Source organism: Nycticebus coucang, chromosome 5 (assembly GCF_027406575.1).
Source record: "Nycticebus coucang isolate mNycCou1 chromosome 5, mNycCou1.pri, whole genome shotgun sequence".
Taxonomy (NCBI): domain Eukaryota; kingdom Metazoa; phylum Chordata; class Mammalia; order Primates; family Lorisidae; genus Nycticebus; species Nycticebus coucang.
The window spans coordinates 85972200-85989762 of NC_069784.1; the positions used below are offsets into that span (position 1 = coordinate 85972200).

At 39.4% G+C, this 17563-nt stretch overlaps 1 protein-coding gene across 2 annotated transcripts in view; it reads right to left on the reverse strand.

Moving 5' to 3' along the window:
• SESN1 (sestrin 1) overlaps positions 1–17563 on the reverse strand; it is a 121002-nt gene that overhangs the window by 20333 nt on the left and 83106 nt on the right. The window contains exon 1 of one of the 2 annotated variants that reach the window (XM_053591359.1): positions 3108–3294. The exons of the other annotated variant lie outside the window; for it this stretch is intronic. Coding sequence (XP_053447334.1) covers positions 3108–3209 — 102 coding nt within the window. The 5' untranslated portion in view covers positions 3210–3294. Of the gene's footprint in view, positions 1–3107; positions 3295–17563 lie in introns of those variants that run through there. 2 annotated transcript variants of the gene reach the window in all.

The following is a 17563-nucleotide window of genomic DNA, read 5'->3' on the forward strand; positions in this document are numbered from 1 at the left end:
ATAGTAACAATAGCAGCAGCCAACACAGAGTATTTATAAACTCAGTTCTGTTTTAAGTTTTATTACCTATAAACAAGAAACATGTATCTACCCTATTAAAGTTTATAAAGAATATTTGTGTTATAATATTTATGGGAAAAAAAGATGGGTCTGTGAGGCAGGTACTATTATCTTCTCCATTTTGAATAGATAATTGATGACCCTGGAATTCCAACCCAGTATTTCAAGTTCAGAGTCAATAGTGAGTGGTAGAGATGAGTCTAGGAAGTCTAATTCTAGAGCTGGTATCTTTGTTATTCTTTTGAGTCTCTGTAAGAGTTGTTGATACCTTGGTGATCATTTTAGATACCACTGCTATTATACCATAGTATTCTTGGTTTCTGAAGGTTGAAAGTTTTAGTTTTCTGGAAAATTCACTTTCTACTTCTTAGTCACATGACAAATTAGTTATAATTATTTTCTAACAGGTGATGATCAAAAAAGGCACTATAGGTGTTCAGTGAGATGATCATAAGCCAAACTAAACATATTTCATAACTTCTTATTTAGGTTACTTGAATATTCTTTCATTTATAGCTGTATGAAACTAAATTACAGACTTTGAACAAATTTTGGCCAACCCAGTTTCTAAGAGGCAGAACTGTCAACAATAAATGGCCTTGTTGAAAAGCAGATGTAGATGTTAATCACAGCACAAATCTTACTGTGAAGGTGTGGCTGGAAAAACTAACATGAGAATAGTCCTCTCCCTTCAACAATCCTAATAACCATCTTTGAAAGAGATAGCAGCAAAAATCTCCACCATCACAATGTTACTTCAAATCTGATATGTTTCTTCAGTGTATAACACTAACATTAATTTTCAGGGAAAATTCTTAGTGAATGTTGACATTAATACCACAGAAAGACTAAGTATGTATTGTTATCACTGTATGAATCAATGTTTGTATCGCTTCTCGGCCTTTTGGCTAAGATCAAGTGTGAATCAATGTTTGTGTAGGGAAAAGTACTGTTCTGATCAGATGTCTTCAACTGTTAAGATACACTGTGAATGTATCTTGAGTGAAAGAATGATTTGCCACAAATGCAAAATGAAGGTAGGTATGGTGTCTACCTACCTGCAAAATTAGTTGAATAGTAAAAATATAGAAATGATTTGATTTCTCTCACTAGGTGCATTTTTTACAAAAGCTGTCTACTGATAATCACAACATTGCTTGCAATTTTAATTTTTTTTTAAATTACAGAAGCAGTATGTGCTTTTTGAAACACATTTCAACAAGGTAAAGATAGGTTGCACTAACAGTGAAAATTCTCATCGCATTCTTGCTTCTCTGAGAGAATTCACTGCCTACAGCTGGGTGCTGTTTAACATTGAAAATTTTACCCTGAAATGAAGAGATCTAGAACTATTACCAAGAAATACCCCTCCTATAACAAAATGTAGTAATACTTCTTTTTTAACACTACTACTAGGTAATTCAAAAATATTAAAAAGTTAAGGTAATTTTTTTTGTCTTCAATGAACTGTATTTTAGAGAAAAAAAAACTTACTGACTTCAAAGTATTACATTTGTTAAGGCTGACTTAGGCTGTATGTGTGCCTTATAGTTTGCTTGGGAGTTCCATTCCTGGAAAATGTTTAATTTAAAAAGTATTATGAAAGCTTCCTATTTGAAAGGATGTGTTGTTATTAATTCTTCTGTAAAGTGAAGAGTTTCCCTATGAAGCAGTCCTTCCTACTTTATCTTCCTACATGTTGGATGTATTAAAAACGAAGCAGAACTATACAAAGCTTCTTGGTTTCCTAAACAAAATCCCATAAACACTGAAACAGCGTGCAAGCTAAAAAGTATCTCTGTATCTTCTGGTTTACATGGCTATCTTTAGAAATTACAGATCTCCGCAAGAACCAGGATTCTTCACACAAACATCACCAGAAATAACAGATCTATTCAGGCAAAAGAATTGGGGCTCACTTCTGCTCAAAATGAGAAAAGATCTATTATAGCCTGCAAATAGAAACTGTAAATGCTAATCCAACACTTTCACACTGTTTTCTCTTTGGTCAAGTTTCCAAGGCAACATTATAGGAGTTTCAAAAAGGGTGTCCTATTATCTGTAAAACAGGAGCAAGTAATGTATCTGTAAATGTTAAAATGTAAAAAAAAAAATGGTGTTCTACTTTCACAAGAAAGGGTCTTCATTTAAGTTTATATGAATATACTTGATGTACGGATAACACAGACTTCATTTACAAAAACATAATTACTAAACCTGAGTCATTTTAGTGGAGAAAGCTGCAGAGAACTAGTTCATATTTGGATTTCTTGAACTAAGGCACTACAACATTCTTGATTTCAATTCAAACTTTAAATTAGTATTACTCTATTTTCTCCCTTGTCATCTTTTGAATCAAAAACGTGTAAAGGTTCAAATTTTCGCTAAGGTTATGTCGGTAACTTTCAAATGGTGTCCAATTTGCAACGTCTTAGGAAAAAAACATGAAATGTTACAATAAATACCTGCTTCTAAAGGCCAATTCAGACAGAAGAGGGCTGGTTTAAGAGACGAGTTTTAAACGCTCTGCATAACGTCATAGAGCTTGCAGAACAGACTTAACTCTAGGCAACACCACCTTCTAACTGACTCAAATGGATTTTTTTCCTTTTTCTCCGGGGTGGGGGAGAGGGGGCGGCCACACAGTCCGTTCACACAGCCGAGGGGGAGCCACCGGCTGTTTCACCGGGAGACGGAGCCGTGCTGGGCTCTGACTTGCGGGCACTAGCGCAGAGGACAACGTCGTTTACGTTTGGGGCACTTACCCTCAGGCGACCGAGGCAGCAGGCTGTGCCGGCGCAGCCCCTGTCGCCCGGACGACCCTCGGTGGGACAGACCTCCCACCCGCCCCATGCCGCCCCTTGCCCTGCGGGGCGCGGCCGGGCAGACACCCCCGCGGGGACGCCCGCCTCCCTGAGGAGCGTCTTCGGTGCTGTCATGCTGTCAGGGTGCGCCTGGGGGAAAGCGACGTGACCTCCGTGTGGCGCGGGCAGCTCAGCCGGGTGTCCACCCGCCCACCCGGTCCCTCCGGCCCCTCGCCCAGGTACCTCGTCGGGGTCACGGTCCCCGCCGCACTGCTTGCAGCCTAGCAGCTCCGAGACGGCCAGCGAAGCTGTGTACGCCTGGTTCGCGGCGGTGGCCAGGCGCATGTTGGCGTGGGGACAGCTACGGACGCGCGGAGGAGGCGAGCGCCGGGCGGCCGGCCGCTGGGCTGCAGCGCTTCAGTCAGCGCGGACGGCGAGGGCGGGGCGGCGCCGACAAACAAGCCGTGCGGCCCTGCCCCGCGCCTGTCACTCCACCGCCCCGGCGGCCGCGCGCGCCAATGCGGGTCCTGGGCGCCGCGGAGTCCCGCCCCTCGGTGCGGACGGGAGTGGGGCAGCCGGCGGTCTGTCGACGCCGGGCGAAAAACAAGCTCTGGGGCCCAGCTCCCATCAGGAGCAAGTTTCGGGTCCGAAATAGGCTCGGCGGGCGGGAGGGGAGAGTGCGCTGTGTCTGGGAGGTACCGCGCGGGCCCTCGGGCGCCAGGGATAGGTGAACCTGTCCCTATTCGCCGCCGCCGAGCATTTACTTGGAGCCAAACGGCAACCAGCCTCCAGACTGAGACTGACCTTGGCAGCACCAGGAGTCATGAAGTTGTCTTTCAATTTCATGAACTATTGAAAGTCCCCTTCTTCCTTTCCGATAACGCCCAAACGACGCTTAATGGGCCGCAGACTGCAGGAACAAGTAGGGGACAGGACCATGGCCTATATTCAATGTGAAATTTATTTTTGGTAAGCTATGTAAAACTATAAATATCACTCTCCTTCACAGGTAATAAGCCGTGGTAGCCAATCTCCGAATTGTCTTTCTTTTCTTTTCAAGTATATTTGAAAGCTTCTGATATGCCCTCAGAACTGCGGAGAGAATTTCTGTCTCTGAAATCTGATGAGGAACTTGGTAAAGTACAGTTTATAAAGGGGAACAATTGACGTTGGATCCAGAACCCAAATTTCCCAAGTGTGTCGATACTGTTTTCTTACATAGGTCTATTAACTTAAAAAAAATCAATTCCTAAATTAGATCTCCTCTTGCATGTTTGCCCTTGTGTTTTAAAAAGCTTACATTCTCAGGTTAAAAAAACAAAAACGTTGGAACATGATGACAGAAAGAAGCAAGCGGAATTAAAGTCAATAACAGTGACACACAAAACCAAGACTCATAAATGAAAATAAGTTTCAGTTTTAGGAATGAGGTTACAACGTCTCAGCTAAGTTACTTTTAGCTTTTCAATTGTCCTATTTTAAAAGTAGTGGGCTAAAAGGTTACTGTTTATTTCTTATGTTCTCATACAGTGTTTTTAAAAATTGCTAAAGCACCCCAAATAATTTTTTGCTGATGGAGAGAAGCAATTTCGGGTTAATGTTAACATAGAAGAAAAGGCTACAGAGGCTTCCCATCTTCCACTGAGCGCTGCCATAAGAAAAAAAGTATCAACTGCCCGCTCACATTCAGCCATAAACAAATACAAAACAACACAAACCTAGTAAAATTTCCAATTTGCAACAATATGACATACCCTCCAAGATTAACTGGTTGTAAATGAGTAACTTGGAAACATAAATGCACTTGATGTATGGGACTGTGAGCTATAAAAGTAGTTAGATAATGAAGGAAGTACATGAAAAATGATGACTCTGGTTCTAAAAGAGTTGAGCTGTGATTTTATTTTTAAAGAAATACATAGTTTTAATTGTCTAGCAGGGCATATTCTTTTTTGGTTGGCATTAAAATTATGACATTTGCAAAATGCAGAATACTTATCTATCAAATGAGAGGCAAGGGAAAATCAGGCATTCAGCTGACTCCAAAGTGGCTTAAAATAATTAAATGCAAGTTAAAATAGCAGAGGGCATACATATACCAGTGTATAATACTTAGTGCTTGCTAAATATTTATTGACGAAACATTTCAGAGATACTGAAATCTGAATTGTATGGAAAGCTTAAATTAGGATCCTCTTCCCCAGAAAGTTAGCATCTATTGTTTATTTGAATGCTGCCTTACCTAAAAAGAAAAATAATTTTAATGTGTGTTCTAATTTAGTGGTTTACTGAGAGCCTTCAAGCCATTAAATGTCAAGATTCCTTTATGGTCTCTATAAAGACTGACCTAAATTCTTCAAAGACTACTAATTTCTGCTCCTTTCTTCCATAGAGTAGAACTGAAAATTAGTCACTTTATTCTACAATATAAAAAGTTTGTCTCCAAATAAATCTACAGTAACCAAGAGTTCCAACAAATGTTAGGTGCTTCTTTCAACTTCAGGTGCTAAGCACATACAGGCATGTGATAAATATCTGCTGAAAACATGAACATTGATTAGAAAGGAGCACAGTTGTGCGGGGGTGGGGTGGGGGGGTGGACTATACTTTTGATCTTTACCATAGGTAGCAGTATAGGCCAGCAGCTATTTTTAGAAGTCTACTTTTAAACATTACATTTCAACATTTTATTTCCTTTATGAATCCTGACACTTAATCCAAGAAATACTAGTCATTCTGAAATATTTCCTATCTTCTAAAAATGTTTTGGTCAAATGTTTCAAAGTGAGGTTCATTGCCTCTGCATCTGTCCTATGCAGTAATGCTCTCAAGCCTTATTTTTCTCAAGACCAAATTGAAACATATATGTAAATGCAAAGTGGTATCAAATGACTTGTTCTTAGCAGAGAACTATGACTTATTAAGGGGAGTCCAAACTTGCAGTGGTGGTTCAAGATAGGCTTCCTGAAGGGAAAAGACACCTAAGTTAGAATAGAGAGGCCTTGGTAAGAAAATATGGGGGAGGGTTTGGGAGAGTAAAGTCAAAGAGTTCTAAGTAAAAGATCTAGCATGTGCAAAGTCCAGAATCAAGACATAGTCCATTAGGAAAGCAGAATTATAGGAAGTTCATTGGGTCTGAAGCAGAGGGTAAGGAGAATGGAGGGAGTTCAGGTAAAAGATAATAGTAAGAAGGGATTGTTCAAACTTCATGAATTTCATTCTTAAGGGTAGGTGGATTTACTGAATGTTTTAAATAGAGTTATATTAGATTTATGTTTCAGCTAAATTTAGAAAAATACATTGGAAGGAGCAGAACTGGAGGCATGGAGATGAGTTAGAACGACTGTTGATGCAATGCTGGCAAGGCAAGAGGTTGTTTTGAAGAACAATGAGAATGGAGAGAAGTGTAAGGATAAAGATGGATTTTGTCTCTCCAACCTAGTAATTAATTCCTTCAGGGAGGCAATCATGCCTCAAACTCTTATATTTGAAATTTAGGAGATAAATCTCAAATTATCTGCTCTTCTGACCAAGATGCTTCCCTTGATGCCACTTGGACTTTAAAAAGTATGTATATAAAAAGTATAATCAATTAACAAAAAGGAATATATATAATTTTAGCAGAAAGAATAATCAAGTTAAAAGGCATAATCATGCTTTTGTAGATCACAAATTAAACCCTGAAGTTTCTTTTGAACCCAAAAGGAATTGGATTAAAGTACTATAGATTTGCAAATCTCTTCATTGGTATCAGAATTGTTACATATTTGATACAGTAATTGGTTAGAAAAAGCAAAGCAGTGGTTTCAGCCATTAAACTCAAGAACTTTAAGAGGGGAAGTGAGATGTGTTAGGTTTGTGTTTTAAGAATTCTTGAAAAATCCCCTATATTTTTGTTTAATATATTTCATTTAAAATGAATGCTGATTGGCTCACTCTTATAATTCTAGCACTCTGAGAAACCAAGGTGGAAGGATCCTTTGAGGTCAGGAGTTTGACACTAGCCTGAGCAAGAGCAAGATCCTGTCTCTACTAAAAACAGAAGAGTTAGCTAGGCATTGTGGGAGGTACCTGTAGTCCAAGCTACAGGGGAGGCTGAGGCAGGAGGACCTTCTTGGGAAGCCACAGTCCCAGCTTCTTTGATTTTTCTGTCTGCTCTTAATCCCTCTCTCCTCAAAGTTTGAGGTTGCCTGTGAGCTAGGCTGACGCAATGGCACTCTAGCCTGGACAACAGAGTGAGCCTCTTGTCTCAAATGAAAAAAAAAGGCTGGTTTATAAGATCACTTCTGCTTACTAATTTTATCAGGATTTTTCTCCTCTGGCTCATCATAGCTTCCTGTTTTGATCTATGTAGCTTGTTTGCTAAGCATTTTTTTCCCTTTCAAGATCATGTTCTGGGTACATTAAGATCCTTTTAACACTGAACTTCATATTGTTCTTATTTGCTCCTTACTTTTTTCACTTCTTCAATTTAATTTGTAGAATTATATTGCTTGAAAGGAGCAAGTATGTTGACAAATCTCTGGTCTTTTTTTCTCATTTTGAGTTTCTTTACAGGGTTTAGAAATATGGCCCATCACCCATATTTGTAAATAAGCAGTATTCCATGAAGTGTCAGTAGTTTTATATTAGAAAGTTACTTTTACTCCCAAAGAATCAGTGTGTTAAATGGTGGTCAGGTTTTCCAGGCTGATGATAATCAAGACCAGTAGCTTATCAGCTCTCATGTATCAAATGCTTAACATTTTACATGTGTAAAGCTGATACAATTATTTTTATTTCATAAATTTGTGACTAAAACTCAGAAAGAATAAATAACTAAAGTTATAAAACTAATAAAATACAGTCTGGGATTAGTAGGCAGGTGTGTGTGAATCCAAAATAGCACTCACTATATGGTGCTGCTTTTAATAAATATACATTTAAAATTTTGATAAATGTCTATTAATCTAAGTTCTTGATTTTGGGGGCAAGAAAAGAAGGCCAAAAGAAAGAAAAGAAAAATTATGGAATGGGTTATCTTGGTCCTTGAGAGTTTATCTTTCCAATTTCTCCATCCTTGTCACTCCTCTCAGTGTCTATTTACATTAACAAAACTTAATTCAATGAAAAGTTTAATAATAAATTTCAAATTCAATATTCAGCGTTGGTATTTTAGCTTTTTTTTTTGGAAGATTTGAATAGGACTCTAGACAATGTTTTGGAGGCTTGGGTGCCTCTATATATAGGCAGCCAGCAGTCATCTTTTCCTTGGGTTCAGCTCTGCTAAGCAACTTATTTTTTAGAGTTTCTCCACATTCTTTTTGGGAACCCATAGTCACAGCTTCTTTGATTTTTCTATGTTTGTACTCCTAAACTACCAGGACAGCAGCTATGTAGGTTCTGGCAGCAGCACGTACAGATGACTTGTGAAGTCAGGCAGGTACGTACAAGTCAGATGCTGCCTTGTGTGTGACAAGATACCATTGTTTGACAAGATTCATGAAACATTTTGTAACTAAGTTTGGCTTTAAATATCCTCAGGCGTATCTAAGGTGAAAAGATAGAGAAGAAAGTGTTTTTTGAAATATGAAAATTAAATGGGAAAATTCATTCAGAAACATAACTTTTAGAGGCTACTTTTCAGCATCCTTGCTGAATTAATTAAGAAAGAATGGGCTTAATTTGAAATACTATGAAGTTCAGGAAAAAAGGTGAGTCTGGTGGGAAATGGACAGTTAGGACTTCATGCTGTATGGTTCTTAAGAGCTACTGAGGGATTTAAAAGAGGAGAATAGGGAAATACTGACACAAACTCAAAAAAAAAAAGGTAACTGAAGATACTAGATATATGCAAGTAGAAATAGTTCCCTGATTATGTATATATGCTATATTGTATAATTTTTTTTTTTTTTTTTTTTTTGAGACAGAATCTTGCTGTGTTGCTTGGGCTAGAGTATAGTAGCATCATCATAGCTCAAGGCAACAGAAAACTCCTGGGCTCAATGATCCTCCTTTCTCAGTCTCTCAAGTAGCTGGGACTACAGGGAAGCAACACCATGCCCAGATAATTTTTCTATTTTTTTGTAGAGACAAGAGTCTCACTCTTGCTTAGGCTGGTCTCAAACCTTTGGCCTCAAGCAGTCCTTCTTCCGCAGCCTTCCAGAGGTAGAATTACAGGCATGAACTACTGCACTCAGCCTATAGTGTATACTTTTTAAAACAGTTTTTGAGTGGCTAGATTTCATTTGTACCTAAAAAAATGCAAACATGTGAAAATATTTTTTAAATTCTCATAGTGCTTCTGATTGTGGGCACTGTGGCACATAATTTTAAATACAAGAAGTTAGCAAGGCATGATATAAAAAGTATCTTTTCAAAATAGATTAGAAACAAAACTAGTATCTTTAACTTATTCTCAATTCATAGACATGATGGAATTGAACTAATCCCATTTTACCAAGGGATTTTATTCATGATTAAAATGTTTGGGCTAAAAATATATTAATGAGGCATTAGCTTAATATATTTTTTATTTTTTTGGCTGGGGCTAGGTTTGAACCCGCCACCTCCGGCATATGGGACCGGCGCCCTACTCCTTGAGCCACAGGCGCCACCCAGGCATTAGTTTAATTATGACTGAATTTTAAATGCTTTATTTAAATTAAAGATAATTTTGATTCAAGAAAAACAAAATAATGACAATATTTTAAGAGTTTCAAATCAAGTTATCTTTTATTTGTAATAGCTATCCTGCCCTCCCTTATCCATGCCTTCCACCCCATGATGATTATTACCAAGTGGTGAACAGAATTCTGCAATACGTGCTTTTCTCAACCTCAAAGAACCCCCACTCAGTTCCCTTGTGATAATCTTTAGTTGTAGGTCTTTTAGTCCTTTAAAATGCCTTCTTTCTTTGCCTGTTTCTGAAGTCTCTTGTTTTCCAAAAGGGTATTAAGTTGTAGATCCTTAACCTGAGCACAAAGTACAAGGCCACATCTGGAGCCTACGTCCTGTTACTAAGCATCTTAAAAATAAAATGCTGTTCACTGAGCTTTCCCATCCAGTTTAAGTTCCCTAAAAAATAATTTCTTTGAGTAGCTCATCATTCAAAACCCAGCATGCATTTTAAAATATAAAAGGTTTGTTATTAATACTATAGGACACTGTAAAAAGTTAATATATGTATATTTTCCCTCAATACTTCAGTTTACTCTCTACACCCCCAGAGAGGAGGGGGGAAATTAAATACTGTTTGGAGACTAGCTCTAGGTTTCATTTACCAGTGATTCCTTGCTTCATCTTTCTCCTCTATCCTTAATTGTCACAGATAACTAAGATATGCTGAATCAAGAAAAAAGGTAGTTTGAATACATCATTTGAGAAAGAAACATTCTATATCAATCTCATGTTCTTCTTTGGACCCTTAAGCTTTAATGATTTAGAACAGTATCATTCCTGGGCGGTGCCTGTGGCTCAAGGAGTAGGGCGCCGGTCCCATATGCCAGAGGTGGCGGGTTCAAACCCAGCCCCGGCCAAAAAAAACAAACAAACAAAAAAAAGAACAGTATCATTCCTACTATTACTAAAAGGTTCATCAATATACACATATCTTACCTATTAAAGATTGGTTAAATTTATAAACTTCTGTATATATGGATATTTACTCAACATTTATTCAACCGATGTTAATTAAGCACCTGCTATGTGCTAAGCATTTTTTACTTTTTGTTTTGTTTTTAATTTTTTTTTTTTTTGAGACAGAGTTTCACTTTGTCACCCTCAATAGAGTGCCATCCATGATGTCATAGCTCACGGCAACCTCAAACTCTTGAGTTCAAGTGATCCTTTTGCCTCAGCCTCCTGAGTAGCTGGGACTATAGGTGCCCAACACAATGCCTGGCTAGTTTTTTTCTATTTTTGGTAGAGATAGGGTCTCACTCTTGCTCAAGATGGTCTCAAACTCCTGAGCTCAAGTAATCCACCCACCTTGGGCTCCCAAAGGGCTAGGATTACAGGAGTGAGCCCCCACACCACACTGCACCAGTCCCACTTGAAGTTTCTGTGCTCCTAAAGGGTCACCTGGCCTGAGGAATGCCTTTGCAACAAAGGCAAACAGATAAAAAGGGCTTGGAGAAGAAGATTTCACATTATGCTCAAAAGCTAATTATGTAAATGAGTGCCAATTAATGGAGAGCTTTAAATCAATAACTCACATATCTCAAGCTATGGCTGACAGAAAGGAAAAATAAAAATTAAATTAAAAACTCAAATTTTTAGTATAAGCTTTGATTCTAGAAATAGATGCTATATTTTCTGGATTTGATAATATTAATAGAATAGCTAAAATATATTGTGGTTAATATATATATATGTTGGCCCCTGTTCTAAAGTATTTTGCATAATTTTAACTCATTTAAGTCTCAATAATAATCCTTTTTTTTTTTTTCAATAATAACCCTTTAGGAAGATGCTATCTTCATTTTAGAATTGGAGTATTGAGATAAAGAGATTAAGTACTTAACCCAAGGCCACACAGCAGCAAGGCTGAGTAAAGGTTAGAACTCAAGCATGTCTGACTACTCCAAAGGCATGCTTTTTCTACTATACCATGATGTTGCCTGACAATGTTTTAATGTTCTTTCTCACTGTTAATATTCTAGTGATTGTCCATCAGGAAAGAGGCCAAGGGACCTCTTAAACATACCTTCCTATCTTTCCGTTCACTGTCTTACCTGCAATCTCTTCTGTATAACTGATCACCCCACCCTCTGTGACTACCCAAACTATTAAAACAACATCCCTCTCCAGAAAATCTGGACTTGTTGCCCACTGAGTCCATTACCAAAACAAACATGCTCTATAGCATCTCTCAACACCCCTTTTCCCCTGGGTACTGTACTCTTCATACATTTAGTACTATCCCAATTTCCTTTATTCCATTTACCTACTTGTAGCTCCCCTCTGAACCCTTGGCTTGCCTTGGACATTTCTCCCCAACACTTGAAAACATTCTTCTCTCAATGTTTCAGTAAGGATACGTTATCATAACTTCTTTCAAAGATCTTCTAAAATTTCACCTTCTGCATAAAAGTTTGTAAAATTTTGTCATGCTGAATGAGGAAAATCTACCCCATGACAGTTTACCTTGCTAACATTGTTTCCCAACCTCCAAAATACTACCCACTATATTTTACATACAGTTATAAGTACTATTTCTGGATGTGCTCCTATTGTGTTCAGTTTTAAGGTACAACCACAGAGTATTTATATGTCCTTTTCATTTTTGGTCTATGTTGAAAGTACTCTCTGTTCAAATACAAGGATTTAGGGAAAGTATATGTGGGGACATATGTTTATTTTGCTTTCTAATTATAACTACCAACACATCACACACAAGTAGATGCTTAAAATACATTTTTATTATATTATAGGCTTTGTACATAAAACAGTAAAGAGAAAGCAATTTGTTTGAATCTAACCAAAAAAAGAGTAAAATTCTCTTTTATCCCACACAAAATATATGTTTTATGTAAAAGAGAAAAATGAAAACATAAATAAAGACTTAAATTGGCAAATAACCATTACTAACATCACTTACATAGATTTAAAATTTAAGAAAATACTGTAGATTTTTCTTTTCAATATGTTATTGCCTACTCAAAAAATAGAATATAAAATTTAGACTGGTTTTTTGGTAGAATTAAGTCCTGTGATCACACACACACACACACACACACATACACGTGCACGTGTGCACACACACATACACCTTTTAAACGTTTTCCCATACATTTGAAAATCAGCAATTTTAGCCAAAATACCCATTAGCTATCAATATAGCAGCATCTTATACCGGAATTGACTTTTTGACAATCTTATGAACTAACTCTAGAACACGTAAAAAAAAAAAAAAAAGTAGATGGCGAAACATATGTACTGTACTTAGAAGAAAACCTCTCTTGGAAACTAATTTACTTTTATTTTGTACACTATTATCACAAGGTTATTTCTAAGTCCACAGTGATTTAAAAGGGAGTAGGGACTGTCAAACTGATAGAGGAAAAAGAAAAAGAATAGTCAATAGTCAATTTAATCACAAAGGAAAAATAAGAACATTTCTAAAAAACAGAGAAACAAGAACTTGAATAGCACACTAGTGGAGGCCATTTTCTGTACCGGCAAATGGTCCGGTCCTACAAGCCTGACAGCACCTCTCTCCCAGATCAAGTTAAACACTGATCTCCACAATAGGGATTCTTATTCATGTTGGGATAAAATACCTAAAATATTTCTATAGATGCTCCTTAACTTACGATGGGAAATGTCCTGACCAGCTCATCATACATTGAAAATACATAAGTTAAAAAATGCACTTAATACATCTAACTTACCAAATACGATAGCTTAGCCTTGCCCACTTTAAATGAGCTCAGAACACTGACATTAGCCTACTGTTGGACAAAATCATGTGGCAACACAGTAGTTCGTAGAGCAGGGATGCCCAACTTGTGCCCCATGGGTTACATGCTGATTTTATGAGGATTTTTTTTTGCTTATCTATGGTGTCTGGATATCACAAAAAGTATGCACAGACCTTTTCTTTTGTTAATCAGCCTTCCTTAGTGTTTGCATATTTAACGTGTAGCCTAAGAAACTCTTATTCTTCCATTGTGGCAGAGAAAGAAAAAAAAATTAGATCTCCCCGTGTAGAGTGTGGGTCGTCTACCCTTGTGATTGCGTAGCTGAGGGGGGCTGCAGCTTGCTGCCACTGCCCCACATTGTGAGAGGGTATGGCACTGCTTTCTACTGAGCTTTCTAACGAATGCTTATAGCGTTCACATAGTTGTAAAGTTGAAAAATTATTAAGTCAAATCACCTAAATCGGGGGATGGCTGTGTGTAAAAAAATATAATTTAAAATGGTCCAAGGGGGGAGGACACAAGATGGCTGACTGAAGCCAGCTTTCCACAGAGGCTCCCGTCCAGTAGGAGAGTTAAAGGACAAAAATTCAGCAAGTAACCTGGTGGATTTGAGCTGCACTAAGAGAGAAGGTTGAAGAAGGCACGTCAACCCCGCTGAGGTGAGCCGTGACCACAAGAATACAAACAAAAGGTACAAAATCCATCACCAACCAGACAGGAGTCCCCTCCCCCATAAGAATGGCTCAGAGTGCCCCACAATCAATCAGGCAGAGTTCAAAGGTCCTCCCACTACACTCCACAGGAGAGACCCTCTAAAAACTGGATCTACCTCCCCTACTAGGGTGCCACGGCATCCTCCTGCCAGGCATAAAACTGTATAAACTGTATATAGTCTCTACCTGGAATTCTGAGCTCCCAGCGCTCCCCTTCACTCACACTGAGGTCTGGAGGCCAGTCCTGATCAGTGGAGAGAGGACCGCACCGGAATGGCAGTTCCCTGAGGCACAGTGCGACAGCCATCTTTTGGTGACAATACGGCCAGGCATAAAACTGTGTAAAGCTGTGTGTGTTCTCTGCCCGCAACCCTAGGCTCCCAGCGCTCCCCGCTGCTCTCGCTCCAAGGTCCGGAGGCCAAGTCAGGGGTCCAGACTCTTGGGTGATTGCTCGAGGGGTGTAGACAGTGCTGGGCTGCAGCCAGTGGGTGCACACTCTGGGGTATGGGAGGGGAGAGAGGACGGTTGGCCAGAAGGGAGCTACACTGGAGCAGCAGTTGCCTGAGCCATAAAACAGCAGCCCTCTTTTGCTAGCAATAGGCTCACTACTGAATATTCTGAAGCCACACCCCCGTCTCCCTGGGCAACCAGAGACTCTGAGTATAGGATTTGCCCGAGGCAACTCCAACTTGCAAACTGGGGAAACTCCCAGGGCGAGGCTGACCCAGAGGTCTGCTTTACTAAACCTAAGACCACCTGGCCCCCAGGGGATCGTCAGCCTATAGACAATACAAGAGCAAAGACAAGCTGATTTGGAACTCAATTCAGCTTCTTTTCTGCCACGGAACCGCAGAGTTGTTCTGTTCTGTTCTGTCAGTAACGTTAATCAGGGGCGAGACTGGACCTGAGTGAAAACCCCCAACCTTCATCAAGCGCCCGAGGTTGTCAGGCCACACCTCCTCCTGCTAGAGAGAGGCAGAGCGCAGCGGCCTGGCAGACTTCCTTGTGATTCAGGCAGGTGAAAACTCCTGGAGTACCGATTCACTACAGGCAACTGGGTCAGCCAACTGCAGGGCTATCAGTGACTGGGTGTGACAGTGGTGCAAGGTGAGGAAGGAGGCAACAACCTTCCCAGACTGATCTATTGGCTGGGTGGAGTCTTGTGATCCAGTTCCCAGAGACCTCTTAAACTCTCTCACCCGAGACAGGTGCAGACTGAGACAACTGATTTGGACCTTTTTGAACTGAACCAATCGCCTGAGGACAAATCAGGTGGTGCCCTGGCTGCACAGTGGTAGGAAGGTTTGATTTTCCTTTTCCAATTGTTTGCCAGTGGGGGGTGGGGTGACTTAATTGCTGATATTTCTCCACAGCTGAGACTTCAATCCAGAGTATCTATTTCACAAGGGTGGAACAGAAACCAGCTGAAAACAAGACAGAACCACTTAACCCCACCACACCAGACAGGGCACCAGTTTCTCAGGCCACAACACTATACAGGACCTCGACAAAGCCCCAGGGGAAAAAAATCAAAGGGAATAAAACAACCATGGGGCGGAATCAGGGAAAAAACTCTGGTAACATGAATAACCAGAATAGATCAACCACCCCAAGGAAAGATATGGCAGATGTAATTGAAGATCCCATTCATACACAACTGGCTGAGATGTCAGAAATAGAATTCAGAATTTGGATTGCAGACAAAATTAACAAAGTGGAATTAGGAATTCGAGGAGAAATTCAAAAGTTGTCTCAAAAATTTAACGAATTTAAAGACAAAACCACCAAAGACTTAGACACACTGAAGCAAGAATTTGCAGCCCTCAAAGATATGAGAAATACAGTAGAATCCCTCAGGAACAGAATGGAGCAAGCAGAAGAAAGGATTTCTGACATTGAAGATAAAGCTTTTGAACGCTCCCAAACTCTCAAAGAGGAAGAGAAATGGAGAGCAAAAACGGATCATTCTCTCCGAGAACTCTGAGATAATTCGAAGAAGGTGAATATCTGAATCACTGGAGTTCCAGAAACAGATGAAGTGGCCTCGCTGGGCACAGAGGCCCTTCTGCATGAAATTATAAAAGAGAATTTTCCAGACATGCCTAGAGATTCTGAAATTCAGATAGCGGACAGCTTCAGAACCCCAGCATGATTCAACCCCAATAAGACATCCCCCAGGCATATCATAATTAACTTCACTAAAGTTAATATGAAGGAGAAAATCCTCAAAGCTGCCAGGAGAAAGAAAACCATTACCTTCAAAGGGAAGAATATTAGAATGACTGCAGATCTCTCTGCTGAAACTTTTCAAGCCAGAAGAGGGTGGTCACCGACTTTTAATCTCCTAAAGCAAAATAACTTTCAACCCCAGATCTTGTATCCAGCTAAACTGAGTTTCTTTCATGATGGAGAAATTAAATACTTTAATGACATTCATATGTTGAAGAAATTTGCATAACCAAACCAGCTCTTCAGGATATTCTCAGACCTATCCTCCATAATGACCAACCCAATCCTATATCTCAAAAGTAAACTCACTCAGAAACTTCGGATCAAACTCCAATTTCCACACTGGCGAAAGGATTAAAAATGCCTTTTTTTTTTTTGGCCGGGGCTGGGTTTGAACCCACCACCTCTGGCATATGGGACCGGCACCCTACTCCTTGAGCCATAGGTGCCACCCGCCCACTGGACTTTTGAAAAACTCGATACCCAAAACTTCACCAGACTTATCAATATTCTCCATTAATGTGAACGGCTTAAAGTGTCCTCCAAAGAGGCACAGGTTAGCTGACTGGATACAAAAACTCAGGCCAGATATTTGTTGCATACAAGAGTCACATCTTAGCTTAAAAGACAAATACAGACTCAGGGCGAAAGGATGGTCATCCATATTTCAGGCAAATGGTAATCAGAAAAAAGCAGGTGTTGCAATTTTATTTGCAGATACAATAGGCTTTAAACCAACAAAAGTAAGGAAGGACAAGAAAGGTCACTTCATATTTGTTAAGGGTAATACTCAATATGATGAGATCTCAATTATTAATATCTATGCACCCAACCAGAATGCACCTCAATTTATAAGAGAAACTCTAACAGACATGAGCAACTTGATTTCCTCCAGCTCCATAATAGTCGGAGATTTCAACACTCCTTTGGCAGTGTTGGATCGATCCACCAACAAGAAGCTGAGCAAAGAAATCTTAGATTTAAACCTAACCATCCAACATTTGGATTTAGCAGACATCTACAGAACATTTCATCCCAACAAAACTGAATACACATACTTCTCATCAGCCCATGGAACTTACTCCAAAATCGATCACATCTTAGGTCACAAGTCTAACCTCAGTAAATTTAAAGGAATAGAAATTATTCCATGCATCTTCTCGGAAAATCATAGAATAAAACTTGAGCTGAGTAACAACAGGAATCTACATACTCATACAAAAACATGGAAGTTAAATAACCTTATGCTGAATGATAGCTGGGTCAGAGATGAGATTAAGAAAGAAATTGCCAATTTTTTGGAACAAAACAACAATGAAGACACGAACTATCAGAACCTCTGGGACACCGCAAA